The sequence below is a fragment of the Pocillopora verrucosa genome, chromosome 6 (genome assembly GCF_036669915.1).
Source record: "Pocillopora verrucosa isolate sample1 chromosome 6, ASM3666991v2, whole genome shotgun sequence".
Classification (NCBI taxonomy): Eukaryota; Metazoa; Cnidaria; class Anthozoa; order Scleractinia; family Pocilloporidae; genus Pocillopora; species Pocillopora verrucosa.
In genome coordinates this window covers 3,454,071-3,474,910 of record NC_089317.1, presented here as the reverse complement: position 1 = coordinate 3,474,910, position 20,840 = coordinate 3,454,071, and the positions used below count along the sequence as shown (strand labels likewise).

Genomic DNA, 20,840 nt, shown 5'->3' with positions numbered 1-20,840 from the left:
CCATGAATGGCTTTGTGATTATTTAATTAGCTGGTTTACAAGACTGATATTTGATCAATTCAGGAAGCTTTTGCATATATACTGATTGCATGCTTCAAAATATCTCTGTTTTAGTCTTACAGCGGCAAGAAAATTTTTTTAACGGCTGTCCTGTAATCCACATTTAAGTGACTGCACCATGCTTATTAAGTGTGCACTGAAGAGGCTATTGAGCATTTGAACTCTAATCCTAAAGCAATCTATCTTTGTGCTTCAGCATATAGCTTTACTTCACTATTAACAAGAACCACTGAATAGTCTGCAGATGTTAAATTTATGCAACAGCCAATTCGAAGCTAAGTTCCCAAAAACTATCAATATTTTCCTTCGCACTTTGTTGAATGACATATTTACATATTAGATTTCCTCAGTTTCCAGTTTCATTCTGTTGTGTTCTGAAGTTAGCAGACACATGCAGTATACATGAATTGAAATATCTGAAGGTTTTACCATTATAGGATTCCTCTTGAGTTCAATTATTTTCCAACAACCCCTTTTGAGCATGATCAAGTGAAACAGCCTTATGTTGTTTATGTCTTTCAGATTATCCTAAAGCTTTCTTCAGTTCATTACACTTTTCAATAGCAACAATTACTGCCTTAACCCTTTAACTCCCAGATCCAATTTGTAATTCTCCTTACTGTCAGTGGTACAATTCTTAAAATGTTAGTTCATAGAATTAGTATTGGATCAACTACTTATCCCCAAATTGACATTTTTCTTAGATCTTGTTACTTATTTGGTTGATATATTTACATATTTATATTGTAAGGAGAAATTTGGTCTTGGTCACTCATGGGAGTTAAAGGAATAAATATAACACCTGCTTAAATGGAATTTTTGTGACTGTCAATATCTCTCACATTTTATTAATATTTATTTTATGTTTTTCTTTTTCAGAAATTATTACATTTCCATTATTTTCTTACTGCTCATATTGTGATTTCTTGAAGCAGAAATCTGAACAGGGTAGGTATAGATGTTTTTTTTTTTCATTTTTTCCCTCTTTAAATATGATACATGTATGTAAGGATTTTTTGTGTCTTATTCTCATGGGAATGAAAAATGTTTATGAATATCATTTTGCTTTGAATATAAAACATAATGTTAAAGTAGCAAGATAGGTCACTAATTAAATTTGTATCAACCTTTACCCAGTGGTTTTGCTCCTTTGAATTTACGCTCAGGAGTAAATTGAATGTTGTCATCCTTCAATGGTGTTTGACACCATGTCTCATTATGTGGCACCTTGCAGCTGAAATGCATCTAATGATTAAAAAGTTGCTTTGGTTGTTAAAGGTGTAATTACCAATATAGGATGCAACTGCTCACTCTATGAAGGTTCTGTATTTGTGACCATCTATATGATTTTTGGGAGAAAGGTGATAGCAAGCTTAAGCTCACAACATGCTTCTACTTGAAGACATCTGTGTTATAATTATCAACTTCCTTGATTAGCAAAAACAAAGTTGGAACATTTGGCTGTGAATGAGTTGCATTAGGATTTAAAGCAGACACTTCAATTACTTTTTTTTTCACGTGGAGGTTACTTTTGATGATGTTTGTAGCATGTTAAAGCACAAAATCTAACTCATGCGGGACAAATATTGACGATTTTGGAAACAATCCAACATGTTCAAGATATTCATAAATCACCATTACATATAGCTGTCAACAGCCAAAACGTTTGTGTAAAAGTATATTTCATTGGATGGCCAGAGGGATTTTTAGGGGATGGTAAAAATAATGAAAACCATCATGGCCCATACCATTTTACAACTGCTTAAATGATGAAATTTAAAATATTTCATATCTAGCCCAATCATGGATTTTTGGAATAAGGAGACCCTAGATTGTTTGAAATATAGTAATCTGGACGTTGACTTTGTGGAAAATGGCTATAGTAATGAAATATAAGGAAACTTGTAGCACTAAATTACAAAGACACATGAGCCATGCATTTTTTTCGACAGTGCGCATAAAAAAATCCTATCTACGCGTCTGACTACCCTGCGTCTGAGCGTCTGAAATTCGTCTGCGCAGTTAACGTGTGGTCGCGAGCGATACTGTAGTGCTTCGCCAGCACCTTCTGCATGTTTGTTGAAGACATCTCTGTACTTGCCAAACAATTTTAATTTATGTTCTCAAGCTGAAACTATTGTTTCTTATAGCAAACTGCTGCTTTTGTAAACCCTTTAACTCCCAAGATCTGATTGTCAATTCTCTCCTCCAGCTGCTACACATTTCTTTGTAAATAAGTTACAAGAATTTGTTGATAGATCGAGATAACTTAAACCTGATAAATATGAATATTCTCATGACCTGTTTTGCTGGATAATGTTTAGAAATTATAGGGAGAAGTTGCTTGTTTATCACTTTCGGGAGTTTTATTAATTATCCTTTTTAGTATAATTTACTCCTTGTTCCCTTCAAACTTGCTTAAAAGTCTTTCCAGCTGTGGAAATGCTTGGTTATACTAATGTTGCCATAGCAACTTCATACTTGTTTCCACAATTTGGGGGGGGGGGGAGTATGCCCCCATTCCCTCTAAGGATGGTGATGCCTGCTGCATCCCATTGAAGGCTAATATGCAGATGATTGCTACCTTCAGTCTTGAAGGAAGCAAAGGGAGGATGTGTAGTGTGAGTGTTGTGGAATTGTGTGGGTTCCCCCCCACTCCATTTGACTTTTAACCCTTAACACCCTAAGACATTGGTATTCATATTCTCCACACTGTTCTCTTTACATTTCCTATGGAACAGACAAGGAGAATTTGTCAAAGAAGTATATTTGATAGTGAAGTAAATGAAGAGTCAGTTTCGAACATTAACAGCTACAATGCACCACTTAATTTAATTAGTTGTTTTGTAATTGATGAAAATCTTTCTTGGAAAAACCATGTTTAATGTGTTAATCACCAAAATGAGTAGGAACGCTCCAATGATTGCTAAGTTGATATGCGTTATTCACATTTTCTGTTGTCATAAATCTCTGTAAATCCTTATTTTTACCTAATAGATCTATATTAGACTCGCTGCTTGGGGCAAAGTACATCTAAAACATATATTAAGTAACACAAATTGTTGTGTTCTCCAAAAGTGCGTATTGTGTTTAATAGTTGCTCTGCTGATAGAAAAGACATGCTATCCCTTTATTTATAAATGCAAAATTCTACCTATTACCAATCTAATATTATGAAGCTGTACTAAGAATTAATGCTGAATATTGATAACAACAGAGCTTATTAGTGCACTTTGCTAACATCATAAACTTTTTAATTGGGAACATTAACAACAATTATACCCATTTACTACCACTGCTCATCAATGTCACAAGTGTTTCAGGTGCAAAATCTGGAATGAGATGCTAAATATCATAGAAAGTTTTTGTCGAAGAAATCCGTCAAAAAAGAAACAAGAAAGTCTTTTTCTTCTCAATATTCTAGACTGAAGATTCGTATTTCAAGCCTGATGAGGATAATGTGTTATATAATTCAAACACCGCAAAATTGAAACAACTTGTACTTGCCGTTGAAACAATATTTTATAGTGCACTTAGATATCACTACAAGGTTACTTTTTTATCTTTTACAATGAATGTCTTTCATTTTTTCCATTTTCTTTCTTGTGTAATCTTTTAATAATGTTTTTTTAAAATGTATGATTGTCATATTAATTCTTACTGTCAACAAAATCTGCTTCAAAATTTTTTTCACAAATTTTATTTTTAGAGAAATTAGTTTTAACTACTCTTAAATGGTTTATGTCCAAAAAAAATCTTAAAAAGAAGGTGAGATACAGCTGAAAAGGTCATGTTTTAGTATAAGCCCGTATCGAAGAGTGAAAAGGTGTTCCATTATGGGAACATCGGCTGCAGACAGAGTGTTGAATGTTTGTTCTGCAGGCTTTCATCCAGGATCCCACATTGATATGTTTTTTCATCACATCTTGCACTGCACATTCACTGGGATCTCTGGCCCATTTTGCAAAACAGTGAGTAATGATAGCCTAAAGAGTTCACTAATAAGCAGGGAGAGGAAACTCAAGCCAAAGAAATTGAAGTTTAGTTGTTCATTTTTCTAGAGCGTGCTTGGTGACTTTTGGATTAATGTTTAACTCATGTTCCTGTTTCATGAAATGAACTTTCCAGCAAATTTCATTGGAGTTCTTTGTCAGTTAAAGCTTAATTGCCACAGGCTTCCACACGCGTGTCTCATTGTTCATTCATTTGACACTTGCTTTCTTTTCTAAAAGGAGATGGGAAACTATTAATTTCTTTGGTGGCCAAAAACTAGAAGTTTGTTATTATACAAGTGACCTTAGTACATTAAAAAAATAGGACTATGTAGATTGTTTGGGACTTGTTGTGAAAATTGGCTTGTATGTCCATTGGTAAATTATCACACTAAAGTACATGCAGGTTTCCAAAGAAATTCTAAATATGTTCTCTCATAATTCCATTGGAGTTTGAAAACAACAGAAATATTTTCTAATGTCCAACTTCACAATGTATTTTCTCAGGAAACAATAAGAATCTCAAAATTGCCTGACACACTTTGTTAGCCTATTCTCTGCTGAGTGATACTGTACAGTTTGTTTCAAGGTCTGGGGTAACACAGAGGCTGGTAATTCAGTGAAGCAAACAATATCAATGTTGCATTTAATGCTTACATGCACATACCAAACAAAAACTGTGAAAAATGTTATTCCATAATCTGTACTTTATAAGCTTTACTGTGATGTATTTTTTTCTGTTGTAATCTGATCACATCTTTATTGTCAAATAAACAGATATCAATCTTTTGCATTTAAGTTTTCCCTGTACCTTTTCACTTCATCTTTGATTAAACTAGCCATGATCTACTGAAGATCTCTGTTAATAACAGTTTCCTTAATTAGTAGTAGCACAAGTAGGAAGATTTTTCCAGAAGGCAGCCTATTTTGTTGACAGCAATCTTAAGTAAAAATTTGACAAGCCCGGATTTGCATCTGCTATCTGCAAGTTGAAGGAATATTTGTATATTGAATATGAGAAAATAGATAAAGTGTGAGGTGAGAATCAGGAACTTTTTAAATTTTTGATGATCTCCTTTATTCTTGTGACTCATACATTTGATTCAAGGATGATACTGTAAGGAGAAATTAGAAGCCAATCACAGCTCTTAGAGGTTAAAGGGTTAAAATGGAAGATGCAGCAAACTTATTTTATTGATCTGTTGCATGATATTTAACTCATTGTTTGAGTGCTGTAATATTCTGGTGTTGCAAAGTTAGAATAAAGTAATAATTTTGTGTGTGCTCTATAAATGTCGCCTTCCATGTATTAATTACGAGCATTTCTTTACAGAGGACTTGATTTCATGGCTTCTGCCACCCCATCACAACCTTCTACCAAGGAGACCTCTAATTATGCCCAGCTCTGTCGCCTTCTTGTTGAAGTTGGATCACTTATGCTAAGGGAGATCTTTGACCGGGTATGTCCACCAGAAAACCTTCATGCAGTTTCTGACTAATCCCACAAACCATGCCAAACTACAAACATTGCGAAAGAAGAGAGTCCTGAGTACCTTCCAGTGGGGTAAACTGTATCCCTGTCTCCAAAACATCAGTTTCCTCAGGGAACTTTGACACCTCCTTACTGCTATTTCTTCTGAGGAATATCTTTGGTCTGAATTTCCCTGCCTCTGGCCGGAATAACCTTCCTCCAGGATCAGACACCTCTCCAGAAGCTGACATCACTCGCATCAAGTTTTTCAGGGACAGAGTTTTCAGTTATGCTGCTAATGCTTCAGTTGATGATCCAACCTTCAGTTTGTACTGGAACAACATCAAAGACACTTTTCTGCGTATTGGAGGGACCCGCTATGAGGAATTCATAGATGATCCTACACTCCACTGTATGGATGCTGATCTTGAAGAACACTACCAAGAGCTTCTGAGAGAGTGGTTGAAAGATGATGACCATATCACAGACAAAGTGCATGGAGACAAAATTGTAAAAAAGGCCAGGAAGGGAGGGGACATGGAGGATTCCCTTGACATTTCTGAACAAAATTCACGGGAGAGAGGTGTGTGTTATTCTTTTTTCAAACCTGAGTTTTAAATTAACTTAATTTGTTGAGTCAGTAATGAAGTCATACTGGATTGTTAGATGAAATGAATTTCCAGCAGATTTTTTTTAAAAGTCACAATTATGCATTATTGAAGTTGTGAATCTTTATTACCTTAAGCTAAGTCAACTGTTACATCCATAATTTGCTTTTGTCTTCATCTTTTTTATCTTTTGATTTTTATTTCAGTAATTGAAGTAACTTTCACATACAAAAACTACAACCTTCTTTTCAGAGACAGTATTAATGCCAGGGGAAAATACATCACCAGAGAATGGCAATGGCAGCCCACCAGAGCTTAGTGTGAAACTTCCAAAGTTGTGTGATCTTCCAGCAATCTCTTCTTCTTGGGAAACTGTTGAACTTCCTGTTGATATTGTTTTATTAGCAGTGGAGGACTGTGAGTTCTTAAGTTGTTTTGCCTACCTAAAGGAACCCTTTAAGAGTTACCACATCAGCACTGGCCCTGTGTACTTTGGGTGCATGGGTGATGATCAAGGAAAGAAAATGAAATTGCATTGATGAGGTGCTCCAAAGGTCCTGATGTTCCTCAGGGTTCTTTGTCAGTTTCAAAAGATGCCATCTCAGTACTGAGACCCAAGGCTATCTTTTCTGTTGGTGCCTGCAGTGGTTTGAATAGCAAAAAGGTCAAGTTAGGAGATGTGGTTGTTTCAGCAAAGCTGATAACAGCTGTATACAAAACTCCCCCCAGCAGAGATATTGGTAACCTGATCAAACATGTGGCTGATGGGTGGAAGGCACCTTTACAAAATGCTGATGAATATAATGCCAAAGTGCACTGTGATGGAGTGGTTCTGAGTATCTCAGAGGCAAACAGAGATATGATTAGGAAACATCCTGAAGCAATTGCAGTTGAAATAGAAGGTGGAGGTGAGAATCATAATAATTCAAATAATTGATGAGCCAAGCACTTTTGCACATGTAGCAAATGTTTTGAAAAACACTGCTCTGGTATTGTCTTTGCTGGTCCAAGCATACACCATATAACATGCCAAATTTGCAGGAATTGTGTATCTTGTATTTAAAGTGATTTGATGTTTGGCTGGGTGAGAAGATTATTTCACAGGTGAAGGTGACTGAGACTTCTTCTGGATAACTAGATTGAATTTGCTCCATTAGGGTGTCATGAATTATTTTAAATTTGTCACATGAAAAATGTAGAAAGTATGTTGTTAAATAGTTTCAGAGTTGAAGAATAGTATCACAGTCCCTGTTAACCCTGAAACTCCCATGAGTGACCAAGATAGAATTTCTCCTTACAGTTTCAATATGATATTAAGCAGACAAGTAATGGGAAAAGAAAAAAGTGTGAATTAGGGGATTATTGGTTGATCCAAAACTAAATTCTCCTAACTAACATCATAGGAATTTTATGACATACATTAACCCTTTAACTCTTAGAAGTGATTAACATGTAACTTCTCCCTATCCATACGTTATCCAGCAAACAGGTAGTGAGAATACTGAAACTCATCAGATAAAAGATAAAATTACCTTGATAAAACATCCAATTTTTTGTAACCAATTTACAAGGAAATGTGTAGCAGCTAGAAGGGAGAATTAACAATCAGATCTTGGGAGTTAAAGTGTTAAAGAGGATCATTAAAGAGATCTTAGGAGTGAAAGGGTTAACTCTAACTGACAAAACTTTGTCTTTTGAAAAATATTGAAAGTTACTTTATATGAAACAAGATGAAGCCTGAAGAATAGTTTTACAGTCTCAGTGTACAATTTTTTTGATTACTGGTTGAAAAAAATTAGGTTTGTGTTCCAACTAATGTCTTTCTGCAATGTGCATGTTTACAACAGCAAGAGTGCAGCTAGAGTGTGACTCTTTGTGAGCTTTGATTGAACAATTACATGTATTTTAAAGATGCGAAGAAAATAAGCTTAAGATATAGTTAACAGACATTACTGTTTATTTGTTTTGTTTTTTAGGAGTGTATGCAGCAGCCCATGATTTTAAGACAGAATGGGTGGTAGTCAAGGGCATCAAAGACTTTGTAGATGAAACGCACTCTTCAAGTAAGAAATGGAATGAAATTGCCTGTGTTATGGCAGCTTCTGTTGTGGCCAACATTTTGAATGATCCAGTCATATTCCAAGATTGGCCTCATTTTAATGCAGGTATTGCTTCCTGTCTCAATCTTCTCTTTTTACAAGGATAGGTCTGACTTAGATCTAAGTTCCCTCAGCATATTTTTGTATGAATTATAAATCAACATGATTTAATCAGTAATAGTTGACAAAGAGGAAATTAAGTTACCCTTATTTTGAGTTTACATACCAGTAAGTGGCTAAAGGTGATGGGAGAAAAACTTGTGGTTAAATTGAGTGATGTAATGATGAATGACAATTCACTCCATGAGCCACGTGAACTGGCCTGTTTTCTATAGTTAGCTTGGTTTATGTAACACCACCACCAAAATATGGAAAATTCAGAGGCTAATGACATCTGCCAAAGTGATTTGAAGTGATTTGATATATGTTCCTGGGCCAATAAGAAACAAATCAAATTGTTTTAAACTAAAAAAATTGATTAATCCAGTACTACATGTGTGACTGTATTTTGATGGTGAAACTATTGGAATGGAAAGGGAGGTGATAAATACCAGCACATATGTTTATGGTTCTGTTTTTTGTTGTTGTTGTTGTTTTTTTTTTAACCCTTTATGGAACCTGACATGTTAGTAGATTGAGACAAATAAATCAGATTGTAGGTAAATTTCTTAAGAGCTAATGTCAGCATGCATCAAACAAACAGCGGCAAGTCACCCAAATTTGTTTCCCCTCCTTTTGTCCTTTGAATTTCTCTGTCACGCTTGTCACGCACTGATATAATAAGTTAGAGAAGATAAATAAACTGAAACTCAAATCTGACTGGAACGTGGTAGAGCATGATTAACGTGATCATCGAAGCAGCTAATAAAATCATAAATAAACAAGGTAAGAGTGTTATGTTAGACTTTGCACAAATTGTAGTGATTTACGCCAATTAACGGTGGCGACAAGTAGGCGCACCATGTACATTTCATAGTCGCTATCAAGTAAATTTTGCCGGACTTTGAGTTCGTCTCAAGATAGAACAACACAAATACACAAGGAAATTTTTACAGTAACTTTATAACCATCCTTTGGTCTTTTAAAAGCTTGAAGCTCAGTAGATTGTGTCATATCAGTCATTGTTAAAACTGTCTTTGTTTTGATGCTACTTTTCGACATAGGAAAAGTATGTCGGACAAAAATATTCACCAAAAAATAAATATTTCTTTGGCAGCTTCAATAACGATAGGGGATTAAGTCTAGATGATAAAACAAAGGCTTATGTTCACAGAAATACCGTAGGTCTAGTACATTCATTACATGAGGTCACATAAGGTCGAAAAATGAGGTCGCTCACCTCATGTGAAAAATTAAGAATTAAACCCAAATGTCCAGACTGTGTTTTCATCGGCAGTATCTTTGTCTGTTCGTGGGTACTCGTGTACAACTGCTGGAGTGCACTTTTGTGATTTCTAAGCGTCTCATTGAGTTTGATCTGTTCAGAATCGAGTAGATATTGACATAGGTATCATTGTTTATCTGCACGTTTATGTGAATTTGTGATGTAAATGTGCTTATGAAATTGCGCTTATCTTTCTTACTAATGCAGATTCGCTAAGTGACCTCAGAGACACAACTGAGAAGATAGAGATTGAAATGAAGGAGGTTAAAGAGACGCTTTGTAGCCTGACGACCACAGTGGAGAAAAGCACAGATGAAGGTTGGTTGCTAGAAATAGCTACTCACAGATAAACTGAACTATCAATAGGGATTCCGTTCCGTTAACTTGAGTACACTTTTCAGGTAATGTATTGTTGTAAGAGCACGCCTTGGCTACTAGGTTAAACCTAAATGAAGATACTAGGTAATGTGTGGGATGAATGGGATGGCACGGAATCTCAGGTTACCTCTCAGATTGGATAGCTTTCTGACAGCACTCATACAAATTTGGCCGAGAAGGGTTATTGCCTTATTTTAGTTTTACTTTTGTTAAGGACATAATGAATCTAACTTCCTAATTCGTTAGATTTTACCTGCATATTCTTGAACAGACTAATGCAATCCTTCCTCCACTCAAATTTTTGTAGAGTATTCCATTTTACATGGAAAAAATTTCTGAATGAGGGCTGTGTTAGTAAAAAGGGGCAGGAGAAGGCGTATGTGGTTATTTTAATTTTCCCGTGCGAAAAACTGTGAACGAAACTTCACAATGCATTGCAGCCGGACCTCTGGTTTGTTCCAGCGTTTTCCTTTTTCTATGATTAAACGACGTGAAAACGAGGGCGGAAAAGCGTTCTTTGTTTTTTTTTTTAATTAGTTCCTACAATGGTCTTTTTTACCGACAAAAATCTTACTCAGACTATCGACTCTAATGATATCAAAATTTATCTCCCGAGTTTCACTATAAGAAACCGCTATAGCCGAGCCATAAGTTTTTTTCGAATATTGTATAAAATTTAAAAACAACAACAACAACAACAGAGGAAGGGAAAAGGATCTATTTAGTTAACTTTTAATGAATAAAGTGACTCTCACTCGGACTAAAAGTTCCAATGTTATTCCACGAAAGGGTCTGTTGAGAAAATGATAAAGATGGACAGCGAACTGAAAGAAGTGAAGGAAAAGCTGTGTACTTTGACAGCCTCAGTGGGAGAAAGTAAGGATGAAGGTCAGTTGAATTACACAATAAAAGTTATCCTGCTTAACCGCAAATTTCGCCGTAGTCAACATGGCCTGTATGTGAGAGAGGTAGAGATCATCCTATGTTAAAGAGATTCAGTTTTTCAATTTAGACAATCTCTGGAATAATCTCTACGGTGTGCTTTCATTCCCTCCAATTGTTCAAACTTTCACCCATAATTAGCCTGGAAAACTTTATATTTTGATTAGAGTGGAGAACGAAATAAAAAGAAGTACAGTTTTAACGAAAACATTGGCATTAACATTGGCTCGATGTTAGAAATTAACAGAGCAGGTTCCACTGCATTTACAAGCCAAATAGCTTTTGGTCAGTAAATTGACATGAATCATACATTGATACCTTTTTCATCGTCCAAGTAATTTCTTTGGCAGTGGTGTCGTATTCTCGTTCGCTAATTTAAATTCAGTGCCGAATACCTAGTAGCATTAGATGTAATCCGCATATTTCTGAATAAAATAACTAAACCCTTCCTGCGCTCATATTGTGGAGTATTCAATTCTACATGGGAAAATAGTTGAATGAAGATCGTCTTGAGTAAAATAGGTTCCTAAGGAAAAGACTGTAGGAAAAACCTCCCACTTCATCGCAGGCGAGTCCCCGGTTTTCTGCAGCACTTTTGATGAAACCGCGTGACAAAGAAGGCACAAAGGCGTTGTTTGGTTTCCATTTATTTGTTCGTAGTCTCGGTATATCCCGAAAAAGCCTTTCTCAGACTACGGCTCCAATGATATGAATATTTATCTCCCAAGTAATTTATTTTACGACAGAGTTTCACTGTCAGCCGAACAAACAGAGTAGGTTTACCTGAATTCATAATCTAAATGGCTTTTAATCAGTAAGCATGAATCATACACTAAAAGCTTTTTGCATCGTCCAAGTAATTTCTTTGGCAACGGTATCGTACTCATTCACTTATTTAAATCCAGTGCCGAATACCAGAGAGGCACCACAATTTTAATGCTGCATTCATTAGATTTCTTACTTATTTTGCTACTGCTAGGTATTTTTGATCCGACTGAGCTTATCAATGGAATTCGCCAGCTTTACAAGACTCGCGAGGGATGGCTCTCACCATTTCCATGGTGTGAAGAGTTTCAGTTTTTTCTTGGAAATATTTTTACAAGGCTCAAAGTGGTCAGAAGAAAGAAAACGAGAGGAGAAATCAGTAACGTATTTGTTGACATGTCGTCAATACTAGACCCGTATGAAGAGTGTTCAGCGCCGAGAACAGTGTTGATTGAAGGAGAACCTGGTATGGGAAAAACCACCTATTGTAAAAAGTACGCCTACGACTGGGCCACAAAACAGCAAGAACCTCAGGGCTGCGGCTCAACAGCATTTAAAGTGGTATTGTTACTGAAATGTCGAGATATCCATTCTGACGTTTGGGAAGCTATTGATGATCAGCTTCTGCCCCGAGACATCGATGAAGAAGTCAAACAACAATTCTTTCGTTTTATTCGTGAAAATCAGTCCAGCATTTTATTGATATTGGATGGATTGGATGAGTTACCGTCCAGTAAATTGTCGATGTTTTCCGAATTAATTGAAGGAAGAGTGCTCCCCAAATGCCACCTAGTTGCAACAGCAAGACACGAAGCTGGAAAAGAGGTGAGAAAATGTTGTGACGTGCTGCTTCAGATCGAAGGATTTACTGAAGAGCATGTGAAAGGATTTGTCACCAAGTACTTTAAAGAAAGGACGGATTTAGCCACCAAGCTCTCGCAACGGATGTCGCGAGATAAAAACCTGAGAGAAATAGCGGCCAATCCTCTAAACACAGCACTTCTTTGCCTTTTATGCGAAGAGTTTGAGGGCACACTCCCCGAAAGCAGAGCTCAACTGTACTTGGATATGGTTGAATGTGTTTTGAGAAGATATAGAAAAAGGAAGGGACTACTAGAAAAGATCGAAGACTTGACAAACCATTACAAACCACAATTGAATCACCTTGGAAAGGTAGCGTTGAATGGTTTACTTGACGATAAGTTAGATTTTAATGAAAGTGAATTGAGAAACCATGCAAAAGACCTGACTGAATTTGGATTTCTGTCAGTGCAGCCTGGTGGCAGCAAACTGAGACAAACACTGCACTATGCCTTCTTACATAAAAGTTTTCAAGAATTGTTTGCAGCATTCTTCATTTCTTCTCAGATTCAAAGCAAGGAGATGAAACCTGAAGAACTAGTTTCCGATCCAAGGTATTTCGTTGAACTTAAACAAATACTTTTGTTTTCATGTGGAATTTTGGCCATGAAATGCGATGAACAGGTTGTGGCTCTTGTAAAGAGTTTAACAAATAAAGTCAACAAAAATGAAGGCCGTGGTGCAAAAATTGTATTGGAGGCCATCAACGAATGCAAAAGAGAAAAAAGTGATTTTCACTCGCATTTATTGAAGTCGTTTGGAACTGGATTGAATCTGACCAATTTGGATTTGTCTCGGAATCGTATTAGTGATGCGGGTGCTACATGTATTGCTGAGGCAATCAAAGTGAACAAGACGCTAACCAATTTGTATTTGCACAAGAATGGTATTAGTGCTGCGGGTGCTACATGTATTGCTGAGGCAATCAAAGTGAACAAGACGCTAACCAATTTGTATTTGTCTGGGAATCGTATTAGTGATGCGGGTGCTACATGTATTGCTGAGGCAATCAAAGTGAACAAGACGCTAACCAATTTGGATTTGTCTGAGAATGATATTAGTGCTGCGGGTGCTACATGTATTGCTGAGGCAATCAAAGTGAACAAGACGCTAACCAATTTGGATTTGCGAGGTAATGGTATTAGTGATGCGGGTGCTACATGTATTGCTGAGGCAATCAAAGTGAACAAGACGCTAACCAATTTGTATTTGTCTTACAATGGTATTAGTGATGCGGGTGCTACATGTATTGCTGAGGCAATCAAAGTGAACAAGACGCTAACCAATTTGAATTTGTCTCTCAATGATATTAGTGCTGCGGGTGCTACATGTATTGCTGAGGCAATCAAAGTGAACAAGACGCTAACCAATTTGTATTTGTGTTACAATGGTATTAGTGATGCGGGTGCTACATGTATTGCTGAGGCAATCAAAGTGAACAAGACGCTAACCAATTTGGATTTGCGAGGTAATGGTATTAGTGATGCGGGTGCTACATGTATTGCTGAGGCAATCAAAGTGAACAAGACGCTAACCAATTTGTATTTGTCTCTCAATGATATTAGTGCTGCGGGTGCTACATGTATTGCTGAGGCAATCAAAGTGAACAAGACGCTAACCAATTTGGATTTGTCTGAGAATGATATTAGTGCTGCGGGTGCTACATGTATTGCTGAGGCAATCAAAGTGAACAAGACGCTAACCAATTTGTATTTGTCTGGGAATCGTATTAGTGATGCGGGTGCTACATGTATTGCTGAGGCAATCAAAGTGAACAAGACGCTAACCAATTTGTATTTGCACAAGAATGGTATTAGTGATGCGGGTGCTACATGTATTGCTGAGGCAATCAAAGTGAACAAGACGCTAACCAATTTGGATTTGTCTGAGAATGGTATTAGTGCTGCGGGTGCTACATGTATTGCTGAGGCAATCAAAGTGAACAAGACGCTAACCAATTTGGATTTGCGAGGTAATGGTATTAGTGATGCGGGTGCTACATGTATTGCTGAGGCAATCAAAGTGAACAAGACGCTAACCAATTTGTATTTGTCTTACAATGGTATTAGTGATGCGGGTGCTACATGTATTGCTGAGGCAATCAAAGTGAACAAGACGCTAATTTGTATTTGCGATAAAACAACTTTGAAGTAAAAGGGCACTGCCTTTAAAGTAGGCAGGTTCTCTTGAAAATTGAGGGCCGAAGGCCCGAACCTCTAGGGGGGTCCTAACCCTAACCCTAACCTAACCCTAAGGCATGCTCCCCCGGAAATTTTTTAAAAGATAAGTCTCCCAGAAACGCATTTTCCTGCAATCTGGAAAAGAAATCTTTTTGCAATGATGCATACTTAATCTATCATAATAAAAAAGAATGGTACTCTGGGAGAATTTGTTTATTTCACTGTTGTTTTCGGAGCCTCTTTTTATCCTACAGTTACAAGTTAAAGGCCCATTTTCAACCTTTATGCAACGCCTTTCAACCTTGACGCGACCCAATTTCCTGTAACACGGAATTCCCAGATCACTAAAAACCTTCTAAAATCGTCTTTCTCAAGAGCCACCCTGAACACGCTTGGAGCTCTTCGTACTCTATGAAGAGTCGGCGAAAAGGACAATATTCAAATTTTTTCACTTTTTAGAAGCGCTTGAGGATTCTAAATGAAGACAAAATACTTCCAATAGAAACTGGTATTTTTCAAAGAGAAATATGGAAAAATATCAGACTGCCGGACGTCTAGTTATTTAAAGACCGTGTCCGGTAGTGTCTGATGAAAATTTTCTTAGTGTCACGCTTGGATCTCTTCGCACTCTGTGTACAAGGCCAGCGAAACGGACAACGTTGGCATTTTTTCACTTTTTAGAAGCGCTTGAGGATTGTAAATGAAGGTAGAATATTTTCCAATGAATTAGTATATTTCAAAGAGAAATATGGAGTTATTTGAGGACCGTGTCCAGCCGTATCAAGCGCTTGGATGGCTTCGTACTCTGTGCAAAATGCAGACTACGGACCGCAGACCGGGTACAAAATGCAGACTGAGAATTTGTACTGTTTTTTCGTCTGATACGTGATAACATGGCATCTTACAACTTACCGAGCGTCACGCAAGTGCTTTTCCGCGATCATCTTTCGCGATTATTTGCACTATTGTGGAATATTCCTTGCCTGTCTCTTGATCACAATCGTTCTTAATTTTTTTCAAGCCTCGTTTAGTATTCTCATTTTCCGCGCGAGTTGGTTGGCGTGATGTCTTTACAGAATTTACCAACTTACTAAAAGTAGATGTGGATGTAAATGGATGCCACTATTGAATATTTAACCTGCGCAATATTCGAGAAATTCATCTTTTTAACCGATATGTGTTCATTTTGCTGAAAAAATGCGAACCAAGACCAGAACTTTTTCTTTCGACTTGATATATTTTCAACGTTCATAAGTGTACACATACTGATTTCCCCTTAGTGTCTTATATTGTCATTGGTTTTCATGAGAAACCGGAGAATTTTTATAGGGAAAAGCCAAGCGTTGCCCTCGTGACTGGCCATTTGTTAACTTTTTTGGTGGTTTTATCTCTCGTTGGTTTGGTGACTACGCAAATATTAATATGTGAAAATCAGATTAGATGAAGACTTGAAATTATATTAGGAACGATTGTGGCCGCTTTGTTAAAAATCAAATGCAATGGCCGCTTTGTTTAAAACAAAAGATATCAAGAAACGGGCAAGGAATATTTAATAGATAATTATTGCGGCAGTCAGCGTTATGAGATATATTGCAGCCAACTGAGGGCGTAGTCTGCCTAATGACCTCTGCCCACCCCACCTCCAGCCCACACAAACTTTTTTCCGATCCCCATCACTACGAATGCACAAGTTTTCTTATCACACAACTGCCCAAAAATAAAAGAAAATTTATTCCAAAAGTCTTGAAAGTTCGCATAAACCGAATTCATCTGCACCTATATTCAGCAAGTCCAAGAAATCAATTCAAACCTAAGCCATAACATGAATGAGCTGGCTCCAAGAGCCCTTTGATTTTCATTACTTCAAAGTTTCGAGCGTCTCTCTTTCATTAAAAACCAAGACAAAAAACATTCATAGGCATTGTTTTTTTATTTCTGTTGCGAGCTGCAGAGCCATTCAATGAAATTTGATCACTGAAAGCTTCCTGAACGGGAGGTTTGTGGGGTGGTGGGGGGAGTGAATTGACAATAGGGGGGAGGTGGGGACACAATAGGGACGAGGTAGACAAAGTTGTTGTGGGTAACTCTAAAATGGTAATGTGTGCCGGCGGATGCCTACTTCCGCAAAGGCCTAGTACTTAATGACGAGTCAGAAGAGCCCCAGATATGAAGGGATGATTGTCGATTTCCTACCTGTTTCAAGACCTTGGGGAAATTAGCTGGCTGCAGGAAGATCAGGATTGGCACCAATTATAAATTCTTTCATCGAAAGATTGCTGGATAGAACTTGGTCCAACAGAATATAAACAACTCTTATAAAAATTTCTTACAAAGGAGCTCTCTTAAATATAGAGCTAATCATGTTTATCATGTTTATTCGATTAAACGCCGCGGCGTTTATTAAAATTTTCGTGATTCAAGTGCGATGTTTATTCGAGGGCGGCGTTTATTTAAAATTCAATTTTCCTTTTTGCAAACAATAGTATGGTAACTGACCATTTTAATTGTAAAAAACAAAAACACGTTCTAGTGCTTGTCCTCAATTTCACAATCTGCGTGTTAATACTACTGCAACACTTAATGTGAAATAAAGTGAACATAGTTCACCCAATTTCAATGTCTCTGTCCTCTTCATGATCCGAATCCAAAAGATATAATGACGGATGTGCTCTCTCAAAATCAGAACCGGTACATTCAAAGGGATTTGTGCCTTGCTTACTCAGAACTTGCAACTGCGATAGAAGCAATAATCGTGCACTGCCACAAGGCTGTCGTTCCTTGGGGCAGTGAATCATGTCGTCCACGGGAAGGTTCAACATGCAGCTCGAGAGAGTTTTTTTTATTACCTCTGTGGGTAGCTCTGCTCAAGAATCAAGAATTCACTCCAAAATGGTACTTTTCGGGGATAATTTCAAATTTCAGCAGCTGTTTCTTCGTGAATTCCCACGGTACCCAGCCAATCATTCCTTTTAAGTGCAAGTGGCCTTGAACGGCTTGTTCCAAGAAACGTCCGGTGCCTGGATATACTTGGCGGACCCTTCTGGCACTATTACTTGATCGATTTTTTTTTCCGACTGCAATACGTAAGCAATACTATCTTCAGTTTTGCAGTCGAAGAAGTTCCAGGCTAATAGTAATCAACCACCAACCTGTATTTCATTGCCCTAGGGCCTGTTTACATGAATGTGGGGGACCCCAGGTAGGTGAGGTGACCCGCCTAACGGTGGGCTAAAAATAGCCAGCGTTTACATACAATCTTACAACCCCAGGATGCCAGGATGAAGTTTCTCGAGGTTGTTATCACACTTGCAATTAAGGAGTTTGAGATGTCACTAGGACGTGTCGTAAAAACGTTGCAGAAAAAACGTAATTAATTTTCCTCTAAGACTTGGCCAATAGCTCGATGCGTTAACCGTTTCTGACAGTACAACGTCTTCACTTTGGCATAACGTGTGAATGTAGTGTTGAGTTAAAAGTAAAAACGTGACTAAATCGCTGTCGAGGTTTTATTGCTAAGTGGATGTAAAAATTGATGTTTTAACGTTTTAGCTCTGCATGGGAAGACCAAGAAATGTACAAAGTCTTAACACACTCGTGTTTCGCTGTTGTTTTCCTTATTTGATCCTTTTGTAACATGAACGGCGCCCCGCGTGGGCGGGTTAACCGACCTTGAGACGTTTACATGGCAATGTTGCCCCCTTGCTGACAGGGTTACCCTACCCAGTAGACTGGGCAACCCGCCTAGACGGGTCGCCCCACCTATCATGTAAACGTGATCAAGATGAAATAATAGATTATATGGACAGGCGGGTTACCCAGCTAGGCGGGTTACTTCACCTATCTGGGGCTCCCCATCTCCTTGAAAACAGGCCCTCAGTAGTCATTGGTCTGCTTTTTTGAGTCTATTATTCGAATAAGAGTCGCGTAATGATTTGGCATTTATTCGGGGGCGGCGTTTATCAATATTTTTGCTTTAAAATACGGCAGTTACTGGAGGGTGTTTCATCGAATATAACGTAAACCGACATCTCCGAACTCATATAATGTTCATAAAAAATTGATCGATTCTAAAATAGAACAGGACAGTTGTAAATGCATTTTGACCCTCTCGATGAGGAGTTTGGTGTACAGTTAAACATGATTTATTTCTGTGTGATTTGTTGAGGACCGACATCTTCAGTGTACCAATCTCAATCAGCGAAATAGACCAGTTTGTGTCTTCGTATACACTATAGTACATGAAGAAGCCTAGAACTTAAGAGAAGTCAGTAATTTTCAAGAATCCGGCGACACGAGCAAAAATTCAACTTTTTTTTTATTTGCTCCAAAAGACCTTTTTGGTGAATTGTTTTCAAAAATAATATTCAAAAGTTCCAGCGAGTTTTTATTTTGGCAAAAAATACGAAAGTTCGAAATCGGCCAAAACGTACCTAATTTGCATAATTTATATCGGGCTTTCAGTGCATTTTCACAACGCTCGTACTAGACAGCGAAAAATTATCTTGGATTCATTTTTTTCATCCCTTGGAATAGCTCTCCATCTATATTTCCTCTCCAACTAAACTTTCTTTCGTTTGCAACCACCCGCGTAAAGTACATTATATTTTGTATTCCGTTTGTACGCTGAATTTTGCCATATTTCAGACGACCATAACATCGGGGGTATACGAATGTACATAAAATAAAAGAGCTCTTTTCAACGAGCAATTCTTCATGTTTATCATGTAAAAACATTATTTTTGGCCCGTGAAAAGCGAGCGCGCCAGACCAAAATTGACAGCGTGCATTTCACGGAGTTCGGCTATTTTCTTTGCTGTATTCCTATTGCAAATCACACGCTATTGGGACAAAACTCGAAGTGTTTGGTCTCTACTTCTGTTTTGATTCATTTAAATCTATCAATTTTAACTTAAAAATTACCCTACCTTTATTGTTAAGGGAACAAACCACCGTTTTAGGTAAAGTTTTTGAGTTTATTTTTCTTGAGTGCTAAATAAACAAATCGCTGTTTATAAAGATACCAACTCTGTCGACGTGTTTTTGGCTGAAATTGGCCCGTCGCTTATATTGTTTTTTAATTTATAATCTATCCCACTGGCATAACTTTAGAGCAAATTACAGGTAACTATAAATATTGTTGTAAATACGTGAGTGTGAGCTAAATAAAATCTTCGTACACATAAAATGTTCGAAACATGTAGCTGTCGCAAGAAAATACTTGCTTGTGCCTGAACCTCGTGTATACATTCGGTGTTTTGCTCGGTTGCTTTTATAGATTTCTACTAATGTCACTGTAATGAAAATAGCATGTTTGTGTAGCCCAGCTGTTTAGATACATTTTCAAATTAACTCTAGGTTGGAATTCTATTTGAAAAGATTGTCGAAGAAATCTGAGAAATAATGCAACATATTCCATCTCAGACACTGATTCATGGATTACCGTAGTAGACCACTTTCTAACCCTGCCGAGAAATTATTCTCATGCAACATATAGAGAAATGCACTTATGTAGATGTAGTCTATGTTTTTGAAGTAGATTATATCTGCAGATCTCAGATTCCCCAGCTAAAGGTATCCTGAATCAATTTCCACAACGCAAATACAGTTGGTTGGTGAGGTAACCCGCCTAGGTGGGGTAAGTCACCTGTCCATATAATTTCTTACTTTATTTTGATCACGTTTACAAGATAGGTGGGGTGACCCGCTTAGGTATGAGGTTCTTATACGGACAAAATTTCGAACATGGATACATTAATGTAAAATTAAATAAATCAATTTCATCCGGAATACATCGATTTTGGACGTCATACATCGATGCATCGATGTTGTGCAGCATACATCGCTTTCCTGACTCATTCATGCGTGACCTTATATAACTAAAAGATGTTCAATAAAACTAATAGATGAGGAAGCGGAAATAGAAATGACCGGAAGTCAGATTAAACAAGAAGTCCCGGAAACTAACACTTTCAAAATGGCTGAAATAGAGGCAGATGATCAGTGAAGTTTGAGAAGCACTATGCAAGGTGCGCGGATTTGGCTGCCCAACATCGAAGGATTTTTTACGTCCTTGGGTAGGCTACTGGAAGGTGCAAAAAAA

General features: G+C 37.4%; 1 protein-coding gene across 1 annotated transcript in view; it reads left to right on the top strand.

Annotated features, from left to right (window-relative positions):
• LOC131799988 (NLR family CARD domain-containing protein 3-like) overlaps positions 1-14,919 on the top strand; it is an 82,242-nt gene extending 67,323 nt beyond the window's left edge. Inside the window, 9 exon segments of the mRNA XM_066168006.1 lie at positions 5,386-5,542; positions 5,544-5,626; positions 5,628-6,106; positions 6,384-6,659; positions 6,662-7,039; positions 8,108-8,296; positions 9,822-9,932; positions 10,782-10,880; positions 11,914-14,919. Of these exon segments, the coding sequence (XP_066024103.1) occupies positions 5,399-5,542; positions 5,544-5,626; positions 5,628-6,106; positions 6,384-6,659; positions 6,662-7,039; positions 8,108-8,296; positions 9,822-9,932; positions 10,782-10,880; positions 11,914-14,714 (4,560 nt within the window). The 5' untranslated portion in view covers positions 5,386-5,398 and the 3' untranslated portion in view covers positions 14,715-14,919.
• The last annotated feature ends 5,921 nt before the right edge of the window (positions 14,920-20,840 follow it).